The sequence below is a fragment of the Schistocerca serialis genome, chromosome 8, assembly GCF_023864345.2.
Source record: "Schistocerca serialis cubense isolate TAMUIC-IGC-003099 chromosome 8, iqSchSeri2.2, whole genome shotgun sequence".
NCBI classification, from domain to species: Eukaryota; Metazoa; Arthropoda; class Insecta; order Orthoptera; family Acrididae; genus Schistocerca; species Schistocerca serialis.
In genome coordinates, this window is record NC_064645.1 from 255,802,509 (window position 1) to 255,822,346 (window position 19,838).

Here is a 19,838-nt window from a genome sequence, read left to right on the forward strand (position 1 = left end):
GGGCCATTCGCAACCGTCTCCATGAAGCTGGGCTATGGTCCCGCACACCGTTAGGCCGTCTTCCGCTCACGCCCCAACATCGTGCAGCCCGCCTCCAGTGGTGTCGCGACAGGCGTGAATGGAGGGACGAATGGAGACGTGTCGTCTTCAGCGATGAGAGTCGCTTCTGCCTTGGTGCCAATGATGGTCGTATGCGTGTTTGGCGCCGTGCAGGTGAGCGCCACAATCAGGACTGCATACGACCGAGGCACACAGGGCCAACACCCGGCATCATGGTGTGGGGAGCGATCTCCTACGCTGGCCGTACACCACTGGTGATCGTCGAGGGGACACTGAATAGTGCACGGTACATCCAAACCGTCATCGAACCCATCGTTCTACCATTCCTAGACCTGCAAGGGAACTTGCTGTTCCAACAGGACAATGCACGTCCGCATGTATCCCGTGCCACCCAACGTGCTCTAGAAGGTGTAAGTCAACTACCCTGGCCAGCAAGATCTCCGGATCTGTCCCCCATTGAGAATGTTTGGGACTGGATGAAGCGTCGTCTCACGCGGTCTGCACGTCCAGCACGAACGCTGGTCCAACTGAGGCGCCAGGTGGAAATGGCATGGCAAGCCGTTCCACAGGACTACATCCAGCATCTCTACGATCGTCTCCATGGGAGAATAGCAGCCTGCATTGCTGCGAAAGGTGGATATACACTGTACTAGTGCCGACATTGTACATGCTCTGTTGCTTGTGTCTATGTGCCTGTGGTTCTGTCAGTGTGATCATGTGATGTATCTGACCCCAGGAATGTGTCAATAAAGTTTCCCCTTCCTGGGACAATGAATTCACGGTGTTCTTATTTCAATTTCCAGGAGTGTACTATAGGCATAAATTGCAAAAAACTGAACTCCGGTTTCTGTATGAGAATAGCAGATTTGTATCCGACAGATTCAGTCATATAACTCTTTTGCTGGTCTGAGAAGACATACGGGATAAAATCATGTTGAAATTGAAGAGTATTACGCTGTTGTTGCAAGAATTTGAATGACGAGCGCCAGGCAGTTTACTTCGTTTCACACGGAAGTTAGTATCACCTAGACAAGCGTTACGTAAAGTTTCATCCACAGTTGACGGAAATCTACGTGCTTGAGGGAAGGATATGTGATTAGAAATGTATTTCTCTTTATGGTAATCAGTTGAACACAGTGTAACCGTTGTCTAAGTAGATCAGGTTTGTCATTAGGAATTACTAGCATCGTTGTTCTTGTCAGGGTACGATTTTGGCCTATTTATTCAATACTTGTCTACCGGTAGTCAAAGTAGAAAAGAATGAAGATGTGAACTCTATGATTTGAATATACACGTCCTATCCCATTTGAGCCTTATGCCCTGATTTGTACCCCTTTATTATGTATTTATGACTGGATGGTGTGTGTGTGTGTGTGTGTGTGTGTGTGTGTGTGTGTGTGTGTGTGTGTGTGTGTGTGTGTGTGTTTCGTTTGCATGGAGACAGGCTTAGTGCAGGTGTAGTCCCTACATTACAAGCTACATTTTACTGATTTGCAGCTTAGGTTTGAGTACTGTTAATGGGTTATCTAACAGGATAATAATTTTATGGTTAAGGTGTTACGTTCTTCTCATCATATTCGACAGTACCCACCGCTGGCAGCGGTTGCTTAGATATGTTTCGCAAGCAGAAGACAGAGAGATAGAGAAAGTGTGTGATGATATTGAACAGGTAATTCTGTACGTAAAGGCATATGGAAGTTAATAATCAAGGGGTATTAGAACTAGATTGTAAGGGAAAGAATACAAAGAAGGGGGTCCAACATTAGTAAGAATTTGAGAGAGGACTGGAAGACTTGGGATAAAATGAGCAGAAGAGATATACACGAGTCTATGGGAATTTCTAAAACCAATAGGAAAGCAGCAACCAAACTCCTAATTCAGTTGGTGTGTACAATCTATGAGACTGGCAGCATCTCATTAGACTTTCGAAAACATACCATTCATACAATTCCGAATTTAGAAAGGAAGAAATATCGGTCTATCGAACGGTCATATTAACAGCTCATGCATCCAGGCTGCTGACAAGAATGCTGTAATACACAGAAAAACGGAAAAGACAATTGAGGATCTGTTAGGCAATGATCAGTTTGGCTCTAGGAAAGGTAAAGGTACCAGAGAGGTAGTTCCGTTGCTGCGCTTAGAAATGGAAGGAAGAATGAAGAAATATAAAGACACGTTCATAGGATACGTCGACCTAGAAAAAGCGTTTGACAGAGTAAAATGCTGCAAGATGTTCGAAATTATGAGAAAAATAAGAGTAAGCTTCAGCGAAAAGTGGCTAATATAAAATAAGTACAAGAATCATGACGGGAGATCAAGACTTCATGACCGAGAACGAAGTACATTGTTTAAAAAGGCTGAAAGAAAGGGATGCGGTATTTCGCCTCTACAGTTCAGTCTGCTGACCGAAGAGTCCGCCTGCTTAGCTGGGTGGTATCGTGCTCGCCTCCCGTGCAAGCGGGTCTGGTTGGAGATTTTCTCCATTCGGGGACTGGATGTTGCGTTGTCTTCATCATTTCATTCTCATCATCGGCATGCAAGTCGCCCAATGTGGCGTCGACTGAAATAAGACTTGCACTTGGCGGCAGAACTTCCTCGGGTGGGGCCTCCCGGCCAAGAATGCCATACGCTCATTTCCATTCCTTTTTTTGTACCTCGAGAAAGCAATGATGAAGGAGTGGTATTATGATTCAGGGTGAAAGGATATAAATGATAATAGTTGCTGATGACGTCGGTATCGTCAGTGAACTTGACGAAGATTTACAGGATCTGCCGGATGGGATGAACTGTTTAATGAGTGCAGAGAATGGATTAAGAGCAAACGGAAAAATAGACAAAAGCAATGAGAAGTAGTAGAAACGTGAGTAGCAGGAAACTTAACAAAACTTAACAAGTAGACAAAGTGAATCCATGAGCAACGAAGCAAGGGAGACATGTAAAGCCGACCATCACTGGCAAACAGCGCATCCCTGGGCAGGAGAAGTCTGCTGGTATCAAACGTAGACCTTAATTTTAGGAAGAAATTACTGAGAACATACGTCTGGAGACACAATTATATGGTAGTGAACCACGGATAGTGGGAAAACAGGAACACAAGAGAATCTAAGCGTTTAAGTTGCAGTGCGACAAAAGACTGTGGAAAATCTGATGGAATGGTAAGATAAGGAATGAGGAGGTACTCCGCATAATCAGCGAAGAAACCAACTTGTGGAAAACTTTCAAGAAAACGGGACGCGATAATAGGATATGTGTTAAGCCATCGGGAAATAACATCCATTGCACTGGAAGGAACTGTAGGGCCTAAAAACGGTAGGGAAACGCAGATACCAGAATACATCCAGCAAGTGAAACTCTGAACTGAAGAAGTTGGCACAGGAGATGAATTTGTAGCGGTCCACATCTAACCGGTCAGAAGTAAGAATCAAAAAAATAAAGAGGTATTTTTTACGAATAATTAAGTCTAAATTACTAAGTTCTTCCTTTACATTTATTACGTTATTGTCATGTTTCAACTATTGCCATCATGAAGCACTATTGCTGCTCATTACGGGTCTAAGGAGACTAAATGCGTAAGGTCATTAGTATCCTATTCACCCTCCACGATGAAATCAGTGTACCCCACCTGTCTGCGTCTAGAGTAAATTCTGTGTGCAAGTGAGTAAATTAAGATCCAGCTAAACATAGAACTCGTGAAACAAAAGTCTGCGCTGAACCATCGTTCTGGACGCATGACTAGCAGAGAGATTGATTTTATGTTTTGATTCAGAAGCAGGTAAATGATACCTTTTATACGGTTGTGATCAAGTTTTTATAGTAACGTTTTATTCTTATAATTTCCTATGTATCGAGTTTACCTAATTATAGCATGCAATCTACCGTAAGTCATCATCGCTCGTCAGCGACGTGTTGATGACGAATTCATTTCACCATACGTGATATCTGTGTTAGTTCCTAGGTACTCGTAACACTTGACGAAGTACTACTTGTTAATAAACTACCATCGCAGTGCTGATACGCGACTTTGCCGTTCATAAAATAGCGGAAAAATGTAATGGGCTTCCCACATAAAAATTTTACTTCTGCTTTTAGTATGATGATTAATGCTTTATATGTGGACCATGTTTCTTACTGTGGATTTCATGATAACGTGGTACCTGGTTTATCCGGAGTAGATGGGACCGTAGGTCATCGAGGTTACAAAAAAATCCGGAAATTAAGAAAGAGATTTATGCGGTATCTGTTAAATGCCAAAAAACCCTCACGTTATATGTGTTTTCACGCAGCATAAAAATTGTCACTCATATACTACCCGGTTACTGGAAAATAGTCACAGTGAATTTTATTGTCTGAGACAATCAGTATGTTTCTTTTCAGCCAGATTGTTATGTCGTTTACTCATAGCACGATTACACAGTGTTTCGCAAGCGTTATCTCAGCTGAAGTAATTTATGTGTTGCGTGCCAAATAAACCATTGTTTTGCGGCGTTTGTATGTGTCATATTGACGTAAGATTGAGCGTCAGCTCCTTCAGCTAATCCATCATTAGTATGTCATTGTCTGCAGACGAAAAAGGTGATCATTTCATCAGATCATATCGTCATTTACATCTTTAACACTTACTTCTGAGAATCCTGGAATAGATCGAAGTATTTTATACGGAACCGCCCTCTATTTGTGGGATGGAAACCCAGTTTAAATGAAGTAACTGAATTTATTAAAATTTGTGGGGGCAAGGTCTGATGTTGAATTCTATTCCACTGTATTCATCCCATTGTCATTTGTCTGTATGATCTCATTGCTTTGGGATATGGTCCTAATCTTTATTGGTGTTTGATAGCGTCTATGAAAAGCCAGTTATTACCCGTTTCCTGAAGTTTTTCTAGTTTTCAGATCCACTCCCCTCTAAGTCACATATTTCAACAGTCCTACTGAATCTTTGCACGCTGTGGTCATTAGGCATGTTAAGGGACCATTTTTCTTGAAATAAGTGTTTCGAAAACGTTTGATTGCTTGTGTGGGCATTCAGATTACTGTAGCCATCAAAATTTTTATTCATTTTTATAATTTTTTTTATCTAAATTGACCCGAAAATGTTCACAGGCGTTACATATTTTTCCACGTCCTACGAACTCCCCTGAATAGTCAACAATTCAGGCTTTACAATAGATAATGTGAAAGAGTACCAGACCTCCCCACCTTGAATAAAACAGCTTGTTTGATAAATTTTATGTCTCTTTGTCTCTGTATTATGTTCGTAGCACACCTTCGCTGCGCTATTCAAATTAGGGGGTTAGATAAAATGTGTACTGTTAGGGACAGACGACATTGCATGCATGCTCGGCAGACGAGTGTGATATTCGAGAAACCAGTAAACTACTAATCCCTCTTATGGTATCACTTTTTAATTCAAGCAAATAATTGTGACAGACTTGTACTTCACATACACAAATTATTTTAAAAACTTCACTAACTAGAGATTTCCTTTTGCATGTTGAGATGCTGATTACACGATTTTTCACTCGTTTTTAACAAGAAAATGCTACAATTCTTCACTTGTCTCGTGGGGACTTACTCACTCCCTTGTCTGCAGTTACGTCATGTGGAAGCATAATGTAAGTTTTTGAGCTGTAGCCTTCTTAGTCAATAATAATTACATCTAATTGTTATAGATTTCATTTATGTAGTAGCGTTTTATTTAGTAGAACTATCTGAAATACCGTATTTCCATATTTTTAGTCAATCGAAAGTGTTAATCAATATTTTTACGGGAGGAATACTTCAACAGGTGGCAACGATACTGTTGAATGACGAAATCATTTCAGATACGTGTTGGCTCTGTCGCTAACCATTCTCGCATTACAAAAAGACCACATCTTTGTCATAAATAAAGTCCATTTCTACAGTGTAAGAATTTTATTGAAGTTTTACTATCAAAACACACTGAACAACGTCGGAAGCCATAAACAACCCATTTGACCTGATCATCCACAGATTATCGAACAAAATAAAGGTGAATGGAAATAAAAATCTCATTTTTAAATCATGATATAATGAAAAGTTTCCAATGGAGCTCTTCAGAAAAGGTGTAGGAATGGGAACTACTCTCATCGATGTTGGAATGTGCTACCATGTGGTGACAAAGCACACACGTCTCTTTTTAATTATTCGCATTTTTCATGTTGCTTTCCTTCTTGTAACTTTCTTTAACAAGAAGCCCTATGTCAATTGACGACAGCGACCCCGATTCTTATTTCGAATACAGGGTGAAAGAAAGTGGCGAAAAGGGCGTCTACTTAGGGTATGACGTTGTAGGACATTCAAACTTGTAGAAGATAAAACTGGAGAAGGGAGTAGAAGGCCTTAACTTGGCAGTGTCTATCCGGATTTATATAAATAAAAAACGAATGACCGCTTGTAAGTGTTACTACGCCAAACATTTTCGAGAACAACGTGTTGATGAGAAATGAGTACGCGGACAAAGCCTGGCGCAAAAAGTTGGTACCTAAATACATGGTGCTCTGAAATTAGCGTTAAAAACTTCTAGGATTTGCAAAGGAAAGTGAATACGTAATATTTTGAATAGGAACGTCATCCAACGACGCTACAGAGAGCAAATCGCTTAGGTTACGGCGCCTGTAAATGTATGTATACACATGGTGGTTCCGTGATGATGTTACACGCTTTCAAGGGTGATGGAGACAGATAAATGTATCAATATGAGGTAATAGCCCTGCTACGAAAGCGAACGAGTCGAAAGCTACAAACGAAAGTCATTCTGATACCTCTGACTGTGAAATACCTGTATCACTACTACTGGGCATTAATATTGCTACACCAAGAAGAAATGCAGATGATAAACGTGTATTCATTGGACAAATATATTATACTAGAACTGACATGTGGTTACATTTTCGCGCAGTATTAGTGCATAGATCCTGAGAAATCAGTACCCAGAACAACGACCTCTGGCAGTAATAACGGCCTAGATACGCCTGGGCATTGAATCAAACAGAGCTTGGTTGGCGTGTACAGGTACAGCTGCCCATGCAGCTTCAACACGATACCACAGTTCATCAAGAGTAGTGACTGGCGTATTGAGACGAGCCAGTTGCTCGGCCACCATTGACTAGACGTTTTCAATTGGTGAGAGATCTGGAGAATGTGCTGGCCAGGGCAGCAGTCGAACATTTTCCGTATCCAGAAAGGCCCGTACAGGACCAGCAACATGCAGTCGTGCATTATCCTGTTGAAATGTAGGGTTTCGCAGGTATCTGATGAAGGGTGGAGCCATGGGTCGTAACACATCTGAAGTATAACGTCCACTGTTCAAAGCGCCGCCAATGCGAACAAGAGGTGACCGAGACGTGTAACCAATGGCACCCCATACCATCACGCCGGGTGATACGCCAGTATGGCGATGACGAATCCACGCTTCCAATGGGCGTTCACCGCGATGTCGCCAAACACGGATGCGACCGTCATGATGCTGTAAACAGAACCTGAACTCATCCGAAAAAATGATGTTTTGCCATTCGTGCACCCATGTTCGTCGTTGAGTACACCATCGCAGGCGCTCCTGTATGTGATACAGCGCAAAGGGTAACCGCAGCCATGGTCTCCGAGCTGATAGTCCATGCTGCTGCAAACGTCGTCCAACTGTTCGTGCAGATGGTTGTTGTCTTGCTAAAGTCCCCATCTGTTGACTCAGGGATTGAGACGTGGCTGCGCAATCCGTTACAGTCATCCGGATAAGATACCTGTCATCTCGACTGCTAGTGATACGAGGCAGTTGGGATCCAGCACGGCGTTCCGTTTTACCTTCCTGAACCCACCGGTTCCATATTCTGCTAACAGTCATTGAATCTCGACCAACGCGAGCAGGAATGTCGCGATACGATAAACCACAATCGCGATAGGCTACAATTCGACCTTTATCAAAGTCGGAAAAGTGATGGTACGCAATTCTCCTCCATACACGAGGCATCACAACAACGTTTCACCAGGCATCGCCGGTCAACTGCTGTTTGTGTATGAGAAATAGGTTGGAAACTTTCCTCATGTCAGCCACCGGCGACAACCTTGTGTGAATGCTCTGAAAAGCTAATCATTTACATATCACAGCATCTTCTTCCTGTCGGTTAAATTTCGCGTCTGTAGCACGTCATCTTCGTGGTGTAGCGATTTTAATGACCAGTTTTTTTTTTTTCTTCCTGAGGAGCTATGAGCACTTCCTCATCTTCAATTCTTTGAAACACATCCCCTCTGTTGAACAAGTGTTAATAGCTCTTTAGGTATGCATTTTAGAGCCCATGTTTACCAGACATTTCTTCTTGTTCTGGCCCACACTACCGCCTCTGAAAGTTACCTACCCCACAGCCTTAGAAACAACAGTACTGCCCCATGTCTTCCAGTGCCAGAGGTGTCAGAACGGTATTCGCTTACAACTTTCGACCCGTTCGTTTCCTGCCCGCATCTCGTGGTCGTGCGGTAGCGTTCTCACTTCCCACGCCCGGGTTCCCGGGTGCGATTCCCGGCGGGGTCAGGGATTTTCTCTGCCTCGTGATGGCTGGGTGTTGTGTGATGTCCTTAGGTTAGTTAGGTTTAAGTAGTTCTAAGTTCTAGGGGTCTGATGACCATAGATGTTAAGTCCCATAGTGCTCAGAGCCATTTGAACCGTTCGTTTCCTTACCTCAAACTGATCTATTTACCCTTCTCCATCACCTTTGTAAGTTTGAAACATTATCACGATACCAACCTTTTCTGGACATGGGTTCCAGTTTCAAATATTATGTGCTCACTGCGCTGTACAGATCCTAGAAGTCTGCAACGGGAATTTCCGAACGCGCTGCAAATGTATGGCGGAAAAGTTCGAAACGCTGGCGCCGACAACCTAGAGTTGGGTTGGGGGACTGAGGCGAGTGTGTACCCCGCCTGTGACTACGGGAGCCGCCGGGTGGCCGGTCCGCCAGCGGCAACACGTGTAGGCTAATGGAGGCACGGCGCGGCTCTGATGGAGCACTCTGATTGCGACGGATACCGTCCCTCATAAGCGGATCATAATTGTAGAGTCGTTGTCAGCAGTGAGGGGAGGCCGCTCTGTCACCGAGGGGGAGGCGAGGGGACGGGCCGGGATATTAATGGGTCTGTTGCCGCCCCGCAGCGGTTCGCGCTAAACTGCGCAGCACGCACCGGCGCCAGCGCCGCCCGGCTGCCTACGGCTCAATCCAGCAGTTATGAATGTTGCGCCGCGACGCTCCCCCCACCCCACAGCCGAGTGCATTATGAGCCGGCACGTCTGCTCCCCCGTGCGTCAGGGGGGCGGTGGCAGCGGCGGAGGCAGCGTGTCGCATGCCGGTTGTCACGAATTAAGCATCGCGTCATGCGCCGGGCCATCCTAATTCACTACCCTCTATCTCCCTACTTTCCCTTCACCTACATCTACAGGAAGTTCCAGAAGGACAAAAAGCAAAAAACTCTAGTAAGTCCGGGCTCTAGAGTGCGTACCTTAAAGCTCCTTTTACACAGTCGACTTTCTTCTCCCGAATGATAACTTGGGGTAATTCAGTCTACTGCAGTGCACCTGGTATTTTACTCCTGTGCAGAGTGATAACTTCGACAATTTCGTATACCAAGATAAAGGACACCAACAGTCAGGTCCTAGAGGATGGGCTGGGAAACTTATATAACGTTGCTTGTTACTTAACAATCGTTATAACACTGAACATCAAAATTCTTTATTAACATTTTGCGAGGCCCCAAGCATTACTGTCTCTTTTCTTTAGAAGCAACAAACTTTAAGGAATACAGTTACTTTACTCCAGCTTCACTTTAATCATTAACCATGTTTCAAGATTTTCCCGTCATAAGAAGTTAGTATATCAAACACGAATAAGAAACTTTCTGGCAGATTAAAACTGTGTGCCGGACCGAGATTCGTACTCGGGATCTTTGCCTTTCGAGCCTCGGTCCGGCACACAGTTTTAATCTGCCAGCAAGTTTCATATCAGCTCACACTCCGCTGCAGAGTGAAAATCTAATTCTGGAAACACGAATAAATTAAAACTCGTCAGGCTGATGTTGAATATGGCGCAAGCCCACAGGAAGCACAAAAGGCTCAGTGGTAGATCTCTGGCACGAGTCCCCGGCCCCAACGAGACAAGCAAAGTAGTCATGTAACTACAAAGCACGCAGCAAATCCCTCTTAGACTATATAAGGACACAACAATAAACTTTTGATCCGCCTCAAAGATACCACACTCAAGGCAAATACAAATGCAGGTGCGGCATAATTAAAGCATTAAACATTGACAGTTACTAAAACCACGTTAACAAATGTAAAAGTAAGCCTCAGAAAAATATCTCCACTAGCTGCAAGGACACAACCATAAACCTTCGAACCACCCATATGGTACCACCATTTAGGCAAATACAAAGGTGAGCCAGAGAAATTGAGAAACGATTAAAGTTTTAAACATAGGAAATATTAAAACCTTCTTAACAAATGTAAAACTAGCCTCCAGGAAATAACCTAGACAACCCACAAGTACATTAACCGTCTATATATGAATGGTTCTAGGCTAACCATATAGTCTAAACCAATTTTAAGCGCTTCAGTTGGCTTTAGAAAACCGCTGATGGAACTATTCATCCAGAAACGTAGCAAATTTTAAAATATTCGGGGCATTAAACGGAGTCTACTACTGGCCGTTCTACTAGGTGGCTGTGGTACCTTAAAACACAGTGGTTGCCAAAAGACATAGCGGACCTTTCTTCTTAATGCAACACAGTTGTAAGATAAGATCCCACTTAGAGCAGAGCCCAGTCCTCTAGGCCTTAAAAATCAAAACACAAGTCACAGGCACCCAAAAAACTCTAATGGGTAAACCAATTGCTCTGCGGGAGAGAGCTGAGCACGTGCTGGCGGTTCGTTTTGTAAAGAACCAACCGGTCACCGTGCGACCATTTGATTAGTACGTGGTCTGTTCGGAAAGTAAGGTGCGATCGGGCGTGAAATGGAAACCACAGTGCACATCCGATGAAGCTTTGGACAGATGTATTGGGCAGTGTCTCTAGTACTCCCGCTGATCGCGTCACGTCACTCTTCTCAGTTCTGGGAGCACACTGATGACGAAAGTATGCCTAGTAAATAGTGTCTCCCGCCAAGTATGACGCCCTGGTGAGTGATTCCAACTGATGTCATGCAACCCGCATAACACAACTGTCACGCATTTCCTTCTTTATGACAGTTCTCGTACGCACGCTGTAGGGCAATGAAGATGATCCTGTGTAGTTTTCGATTGGGAAGTGTTTGATCACCCATAATTAAGCCCGTAATGAAGGAAATATTTTGGCACAGGCAACAAGCTGCAGACCAGTGTGGGGAATTGGCTGCAAGCCCAAGTGGCTGCCTTCTATGACGAGGGTATTGGAAAGTTGGTACAACGCTACGACAAATGTCTACGTCGGAGAGGCGACTATTTAGAGAAGTAGCTGGAAGGTGTAGCTAACTGTTGTAGATAAAACGTTTTTGATTTTGAAGGTGGTTTCCATTTCGTGACCAATCGGACCTTACTTTCCGAATAGCCATCGTAGCTTCAAACCACTCAGGGAGGTACGCACGAAGCTGCTCCAGTACAACAAGATGCCGAAGACGGAGACGGGTTTTCTGAGGATTTTCAAAAACAATGCTCAACGTGGAGTAAGTGACAGCAATCTCGGGGCTCTGTTCCCGAGCGGGGAACTCAAGGAAGACGGAGGCCTGATGGAGACTGGGGCAATACCAGCACCGGCAAGCGCGCCACGATAGCAGCGAAACCGCTATGTCCCGCAAGGCGGCTGTCAGCACTCCATTAGAAAAATGCCTGCGCCTGAAACAATAGCCACGCCTCCCGAAAATAAAAACAAGGACATTCGCCTTTGCACGTCTTCCCGCACTGATCGCTCGGTTTCCACTTCCCGTCCCCCCAGAACGGCCGTGGTGGGCGAGTGGTTCTAGTTAGGTTTAAGTAGTCCTAAGTTCTAGGGGACTGATGACCTCAGATGTTAACTCCCATAGTGCTCAGAGCCATTTGAACCGTTTGATCCGTCCCCCCGCTGGAATCCGTCTCTCCTGCCCAGAGTCCGCCAACCAAAGATCCTCTTATGAGCAAAGACACTGCAAAACTCACAGGGCGCATGATATTGACCACCGCGCGCGTCTCGCTGAAAATCGTCTGTTTATAGTGGTCATTTCTGTTTACACATCAGGGCAAAAAATGCGTCTGTTGTGAGATCCATCTGCTGTGCAGATGGGCATCTGAATGGTGAAAGTGAGGTTATAAGCAAGTATCCTTTTCACGAAAAAATCGAAATACAATACAAAACGAAAGAACAAGCAATTATAAGGCAGTTTATTAATGACCGGAGCAAAATTCATATTGCACAATCTTGTCATGGGTCAGTTACCGCCGCCTATATTCGAGGTCAACGTACAATAACCACTAATAGACGGCAGGTGGTAGCACTAGTAGTGGAAGATATACAAGGCTTGTTGGGGGTTGGGATGCGGAATACAATGAAGTGTTCAAAAAGATTTCGGGCTTGCAGCCGGTCGTCGTAAACTTCATTCCACGATTTTTCGGCTGGACAACCGCCAGCCATCTTCAGGTGAGCCGTATGAGGACTGACGAAGATTTTCTCCGCTCCTTCTTATGTAATGCTCTGATATTACTGCCTCGCATGCATAGCAGTCGGCGGAGACAGAAGGGCCACACTGACCAGTGGCAGCGCCCTCTCTGGTGGAACTGCAGTAATCAGCTGCCGTCGGTATTGTCGCTGGCCGCAGCTATCGAAGTCTTCTTGCGTGTTCGTCTCGAGCAAATTTCGGAGATGACGGTATTCCACGCGTTATTCAATTGGTAACCACTGTCACAGTTAAACGGATTCCCAGCGATACGTATTGCAACGGGTTCTTTGATAATAGAGTCCCAAAAAGTTGTTGCTGTGGCCAGAATCGAAGTTTAGTCGTACTTCATTGAATGTCCGTTGGAAATACAATGTTCCGCAACTGCAGACTTACTGGGTTGCAGTCGGCGAGTGCAACGCTGATGTTCCGTACAACGCACTTCCACTGTACGCGTTGTCTGTCCTATATAGACCATACCACACTGACAGGTATTTTGTAAATTCCCGCCTTCCGCAGTAACAAATCATACTTCACCGATCCCTGTTCCACCGTGCCCGGCACTCTGCATTTGGATCCACACTTATCCTTATCCTAGTGTGTTTGCTTTCAGATGACACGGGGCACAGCAGGTTTCCCAAGAGGTGAAGTCTCGCTCGCTCAGTTTCATTATCAGTGGAAGATAGCGCCTGGAACTTGTTTGTAAGGGAGTCCCTGCTCCTTCTGTACATGGCGGTTGCACTACCACCGACATGCTACTTTCAGTGAAGCGGGCGAGTAATGATATGTACCGTACTTCCTGTAAAGGAAACAGGATCCACATGAGGTGATAGTACTTAAGGTACCTTTGATTTCTCTGCCGCATGATTTTCGGCATACTTGCCAACACAGCTATTCGCAGCAGCTTCGGATAGCTTGACAGTAGCTAGGATGTTTTCCAATCGCTTATCAATGTCAAGTAACTCACCCAGTGTTCGAGAACAGAATACACAATGAGGCTGCATTGACGCTGGCGCAATTTTTTAAAGAACATTCAACTAATAACCTCTAAAATAAGGTTACTGATCCTTTTTAATTTCTGTATCTCATTAACTAAAACTGTTACTAACTCCTTTTTACAGCGAAAGTCTTTTGTGGTTCTATCAACAGTAAATTCGGAAATAGCGTGAATTTACGGTAAATACCGACAATATACTCTCCTGTTTAAAGGGAAAACTAAATGTGACACGGTATGTTACTTATAATATGTGCTACGATAACAGTAAATCACAAATGTGTGTCTGTGGGGGAGGGGGGGGGGGGAGGGAGGAGGGGGGGGGTTGGAATATATACAGTAGCAAATATACACTGAAGTGACAAAAGTTATAGGGATAGGATAGCGACATACGCATACCCAGATGGTGGTAGTATCACGTACACAATGTGCAGTTATAAAAGGGGAGCACATAGGCTGAGGTGTCGTTTGCGCTCAGAAGATTCATGTGAAAAGGTATCCGACGTAATTATGGTCACACAACGGGAAGTGACAGACTTTGAACGCGGACGCCAGACGCTTGGGCACTCGATTTCGCTAATCTTTAGAGGATTCAGTATTTCGGTTCCCCAGTGCGAACAGAGGCCGGTAATACCAATTTCAGACATTACCTTTCACTACGGACGACAGAGGGTCGACTGCCTTTCACTTGACGACCGAGAGCAGCGGCGTTTGCGTAGAGTTGTCAGTGCTAACAGACAAGAAACACTGCGTGAAATAATCTCAAAATCAAAGTGGAACTTACGACGAACGTTCCCGTTGGGCTGGTACGGCGTTAGTGGGCTACGGCAGCGAGCGCTTTTGCTAAAAGCACGACATAGCCTGCAGCGCCTCTCCTGGATTCGTGACCATATCGGTTGGATCGTAGACTGGAAAACCGTAACTTGCTCAGATGAGTCCCGATTTCACTTGGTACGACTGATGGTAGGGTACGAATGTGGCACAGATTCCGCGAAGCCATGGATCCAGTTTCTCAAGAAGGCACTGTGCAAGCTGGTGGTGGCTCCACAATGATGTGAGTTGTGTTTACATGGAGCGGACTGGGTCCTCTGGTCCAACTGAACCAATCGTTGAGCGGAAATGATTTTTTCAGCTATTTTGAGGCTATTGCAGCCATTCATGGAGTTCATGTTCCCAAACAACGATGTCATGTCACTGGGCCAAAGTTGTTCATATTGGCTTCAAGAATATTCAGAATGATTCGCGTGAATAATTTGGCCGCCCTTCACATCGGTGCTCGTCTTCCGAGAATAAGTAATGGACTACACGCTACAACCTGTTTCATCCCGCATCCCAGGTCGGAATGGCAGCAGACGGACGACTACCTACGCGTATTGTGTTCAGTGATGAATAGTGGTTCTGCACTACTCTACACTGCGATTGTCGACGAGTATGGTTGCGTTCTGGGAAGGGGTCCCACTATGTCAATCGTCTGGACAGACAGACCAGTATTACTCCCAGCGCATGTGGCTACAGTTCACGGCTGATAGTGACTGACGGAGCTCTGAATGCACAAATGGACGTCACGGGCATCTTGAGCCCTCATGTGTTACCTCTTATTTTATATACTGTGGTGCCGTTTTTGAAAAGGACAATGCTCCTCTATATGTGGCACGAGTCTCTGCGAACAGTCTACGTAATGTTAAGGTAGTACGAGATCTGTGTCCAGAACTGTGCCCAATAGAGGATGTGTGGAACCAGCTAGGACTTCAACTCCACGTCAGTGCCAGTAGTCATTATATCAAGTGTGAAGGCCAGTTACAACAGTTGTGGGCCAGGTTGCGTCAGGAGAGAGTAAAAATGGTTCAAATGGCTCTGAGCACAATGGGACTCAACTGCTGTGGTCATAAGTCCCCTAGAACTTAGAACTACTTAAACCTAACTAACCTAAGGACATCACACACATCCATGCCCGAGGCAGGATTCGAACCTGCGACCGTAGCGGTCGTGCGGTTCCACACTGTAGCGCCTTTAACCGCTCGGCCACTCCGGCCGGCTAGGAGAGAGTAGAAAGGTTTTACAACGTCCTTGCGAACGGAATCAGTTCATACATCCAGGCCAGAGGGCATACAATGACATACTTATAAGTGTCTGTTGATCCATTGTGGAGTTGGGACAGCGGATGGTAAAATATTCAGTAATTAAATTCCTCAAACGTCTGTGCAGTTTAGAAGTTATTTTATTTTATCTTCGCTACCAGTTTCGCCATCTTCACGCCCCGAATGCATCTCTCCAAAATAATCCGTATTGGTATACTGGTTTCCTATGTTTATGGATATTGTAGTGACGTAACAAGACTGTTACGCCACTTGAAGTAGCCGAAAGAAAGGCACGCGTACACACATGCCGACGGGCGTGAATTCTGGAACAGGATAACTATTGAATGGTAGCAAGAAAAGTACGTAGCAGCTTTATACTTAACTTTAATGACTCCTTGTGATACATCTCTCTTGACTATACAAATGCGACTCGTAAGATACATGCACTGTTACAATTGGCGCCTTGCTAGGTCGTAGCCATGGACTTAGCAGAAGGCTATTCTAACTGTCTCTCGGCAAATGAGAGGAAGGCTTCGTCCGTATTGTCGCTAGCAATGTCGTCGTACAACTGGGGCGAGAGCTCGTCCGTATCACGAGACCTGCCTTGTGGTGGCGCTAGGTCTGCGATCACACAGTGGCGACACGCGGGTCCGACATGTACTAAATGGACCGCGGCCGATTTAAACTACCACCTAGCAAGTGTGGTGTCTGGCGGTGACACCACAGATATCGTGAATTCGTACCTCAAGTGCTTCCTTCACAGCAGCCAAGTCTTCGAAGGAAGTACTTGAGGTACGAATTTACGACATACAGAAACATACGGCCGCTGTATGCCAATATGGATTAATTTTGAGAGATGCATATAGCGCCTGAAGATGGCATAATGATCTGCCGAAAGTGGTATCGAAAATAAGAGGAAATAACTTCTCAATTGAACGGCTGTTTGGCGAATTTCATTGTTAAATACTGTTACGTAGGTTCATACTGCCAAGCTGTTTGTCAATTTCGCTCGATTTTGTAATCACTGAAATGACATCAGGTTCTCTCCGACACCATGTAGTTTCATTTAGTTTCCCTTCCTCCATGTGGGTGACTAAGTTTTTTTAATTTTTTTTTTTTTTTTAGGGTTCCGTATCTCAGTTGTTGGAAAAGGACGCCTCATAGGATCGCTTTGTTGTCCGTCCTTCCATCTGTCCTTCTGTCTTCCTGTTGTGAAGACCCGTTTTTCAGGAACGGGCAGAGGTTTCGAGTTGAAATATATGTCACCTTGTAAGCTCCAGGTGGTGTAGTAAATAAAAGCTTCTAAGTCAATGTTGTCGAAACCTACAGCCATGAACGTCACATATTTTGATACCCAAAAACTCATTCTTCGAAGTTATAGGACACTTTGCGTTGTCCTAGAATCAAAAAATATGATAGGAAGAAGGGATTCACAGTAAAAGGTAAAGGAAAAAAAATCAGAAAACTGTTAATATGTAATTATATCACTTGAGAAAAAAAATATTATTTTGTCATTGCTTATCCGCCTTTGTATCTGTCTTCCTATTAAAAGCCCTTTTTGTTAGGAACGGATACACGTATAAAGTTGAAATTTATGTCACCTACTGATATCTACGACCCTTGGCGATGTAAAAAATTTAAGGTTCTACGTCAATAAAATTAATACTTACGACCATTTACATCACATATTTTGGTACTCGCGGACACATGCATCAAAAACTGAAGGTTAAGTTCAGTTTACATGGAATAATGAAACATTGCAAAAAGCAAGGTTTCGCAGTACAAGTAGAGGAAAAAAATTCTAAATTCGTAAACTGTAATTATATCAAACACAAAAATATTACTTTGCCATTAGAACTTCGATTGCGTTCATCATCTGTTAAAAGCATAAATGAAAAATATTACTTCATGCGAACATAAAATGAGAGTTGGAGTCGTGTTTTAGAAAGTAAATAAAAAGTATTTTATTAAATTTTCTCACTCTTCGTATAGAAATTGTGGTCCCTGCACGCTTTCTCTTGTATTTCCGGGCTAGTCTGAGGCACTATCGTAAGGACATTTATATGATCTTGGAATTTCCGGGACCGATATCTTGCCAGTATCGAAACCGTTAATAGGCAAAAATCATGGAGAGTCTCGATTCTGGGACGGGTGAACTATCTACGTACATAATTAAGTTTTCACGGATACATCGGTGTGAAGCTTTCACTTGACCATTCTTCTTTCCCGTCCTTCGTATGCCGACAGAGTTGGTGCACGCCTCGGCTTGTACCCGGCAGCCCGCCCGAGCAGCGCCAGGCAGGAAGTGCAGTGCGGCAGGGCCCGGCCCTCGTCGTTCCCAGGCGCTCTTCCTTGCCCGCCGCTGTCTGCCCCTCCTGTCACACGACTGATGGATGGGCAGCGACACGACGCGACTCTTCTGGCTAAAGACGCGCCGGGGCGGAGGCGATAGCATCGTACTCTGTGTACCGTAAAAGCCACGCCCGAGAGACAGGCCGTTTTCGAAAGGTACGATGGAGGAGGGCAATTGTATCAGTCTGAGGTAAGGAACCCAAATGAAATCAAGAGTGAATACTGTATCATTTAAGTCCCTTGTCGACCCGTATTTTGTTAGATTTAATCACGGTTAGATTTCATCACGCAATGTAAAAAGGCTGTATGCCAGCGAAGGACCGGTAGGAGCCCCATCCCAACGAAACGGCAGATGGTCGCGGAGTGTGAGAAGGAAGATGCGAGCAGTAGCCACGTCGTACTTATGGATAAAGACAATAGACGATCCACACTGCGGGGTTTGACAGCAAAGGCTTAACTTTCTTCAATTGTTTCTTAGTATCAAGTGTTGAAATGTTTGTTTACAACTTTAATTAGACTTTGACATTACCTACAATGACTGCCGCATAACCATGGTCTCAGTTACCTTCAAATTTCTTTATCAGTTGCCGATGCAACAATTCTCGTAAAATAATCTGCGCTGTTCGCATGTCCGACGCATCAATGTGTTACAGTAGGGGCACCACTCCTTTTTTTTTTTTTTTTTTTTTTTTTTTTTAGCCATCAGTCTAGCCGGCCGTTGTGGCCGAGCGGTTCTTCTAGGCACTTCAGCACTTCAGTCTGGAACCGCGCGACCGCTATGGTAGCAGGTTCGAATCCTGCCTCGGGCATGGATGTGTATGATGTCCTTAGGTTAGTTAGGTTTAAGTAGTTCTAAGTTCTAGGGGACTGATGACCTCCGATGTTAAGTCCCATAGTGCTCAGAGCCATTTGAACCATTTTGAACTCATCAGTCTTCTGACTGGTTTTACGCGGCACTTCACAAATTCCTCTCCTGCGCTAACCCCTTCATCTCAGAGTAGCACTTGCACCCCACGTCCTCACTTACTTATTGTGCGTATTCAAATTCCTTGTCTTCCCCTACAGTTTTTACACTCGATGGGTCCCTCTAGTACCACAGAGGTTATTCCCTATTGCCATAAAACATGTGCTATCATCGTGACCCTTCTTCTTATCAGTATTTTCCATTTGTTCCTTCCGTCGCCGATTCTGTACGGAAACTCTTCATTCTTCATCTTATTAATCCACCTACTTTCCAAGATTCTTCTGTAGCGTCGCATCTCAAACGCTTCGATTCTATTCTGTTCCGGTGTTCCTACAGTCTGCGATTCACTACTTTACAATGCTGTGCTCAAACATATATTCTCAGAAATGAATTCCTCAAACAAAGGCCTATATTCAATACCAGTAGCTTTCTGTCGGCCAGGAAAGTCCTCTTTACCTGTGCTAGTTTGCTTTTTATGTCTTCCTTAAAAATGTTCAAATGTGTGTGAAGTCTTATGGGACTTAACTGCTAAGGTCATTAGTCCCTAAGCTTACACACTACTTAACCTAAATTATCCTAAAGACAAACACACACACCCATGCCCGAGGGAGGACTCGAACCTCCGCCGGGACGAGCCGCACAGTCCATGACTGCAGCGCCCGTGACCGCTCGGCTAATCCCGCGCGGCTATGTCCTCGTTACTTCGTCCGTTATGAGTAATTTTGCTTA

The 19,838-nt window shown here is 44.5% G+C and overlaps 1 protein-coding gene across 1 annotated transcript in view; it reads right to left on the minus strand.

Moving 5' to 3' along the window:
- The window catches only part of LOC126416958 (vesicular glutamate transporter 1), a 185,428-nt gene extending 176,018 nt beyond the window's left edge, over window positions 1-9,410 (minus strand). The window contains exon 1 of the mRNA XM_050084839.1: window positions 9,277-9,410. Coding sequence (XP_049940796.1) covers window positions 9,277-9,410 — 134 coding nt within the window. The remainder of the gene's footprint in view (window positions 1-9,276) is intronic.
- Window positions 9,411-19,838: the final 10,428 nt, after the last annotated feature.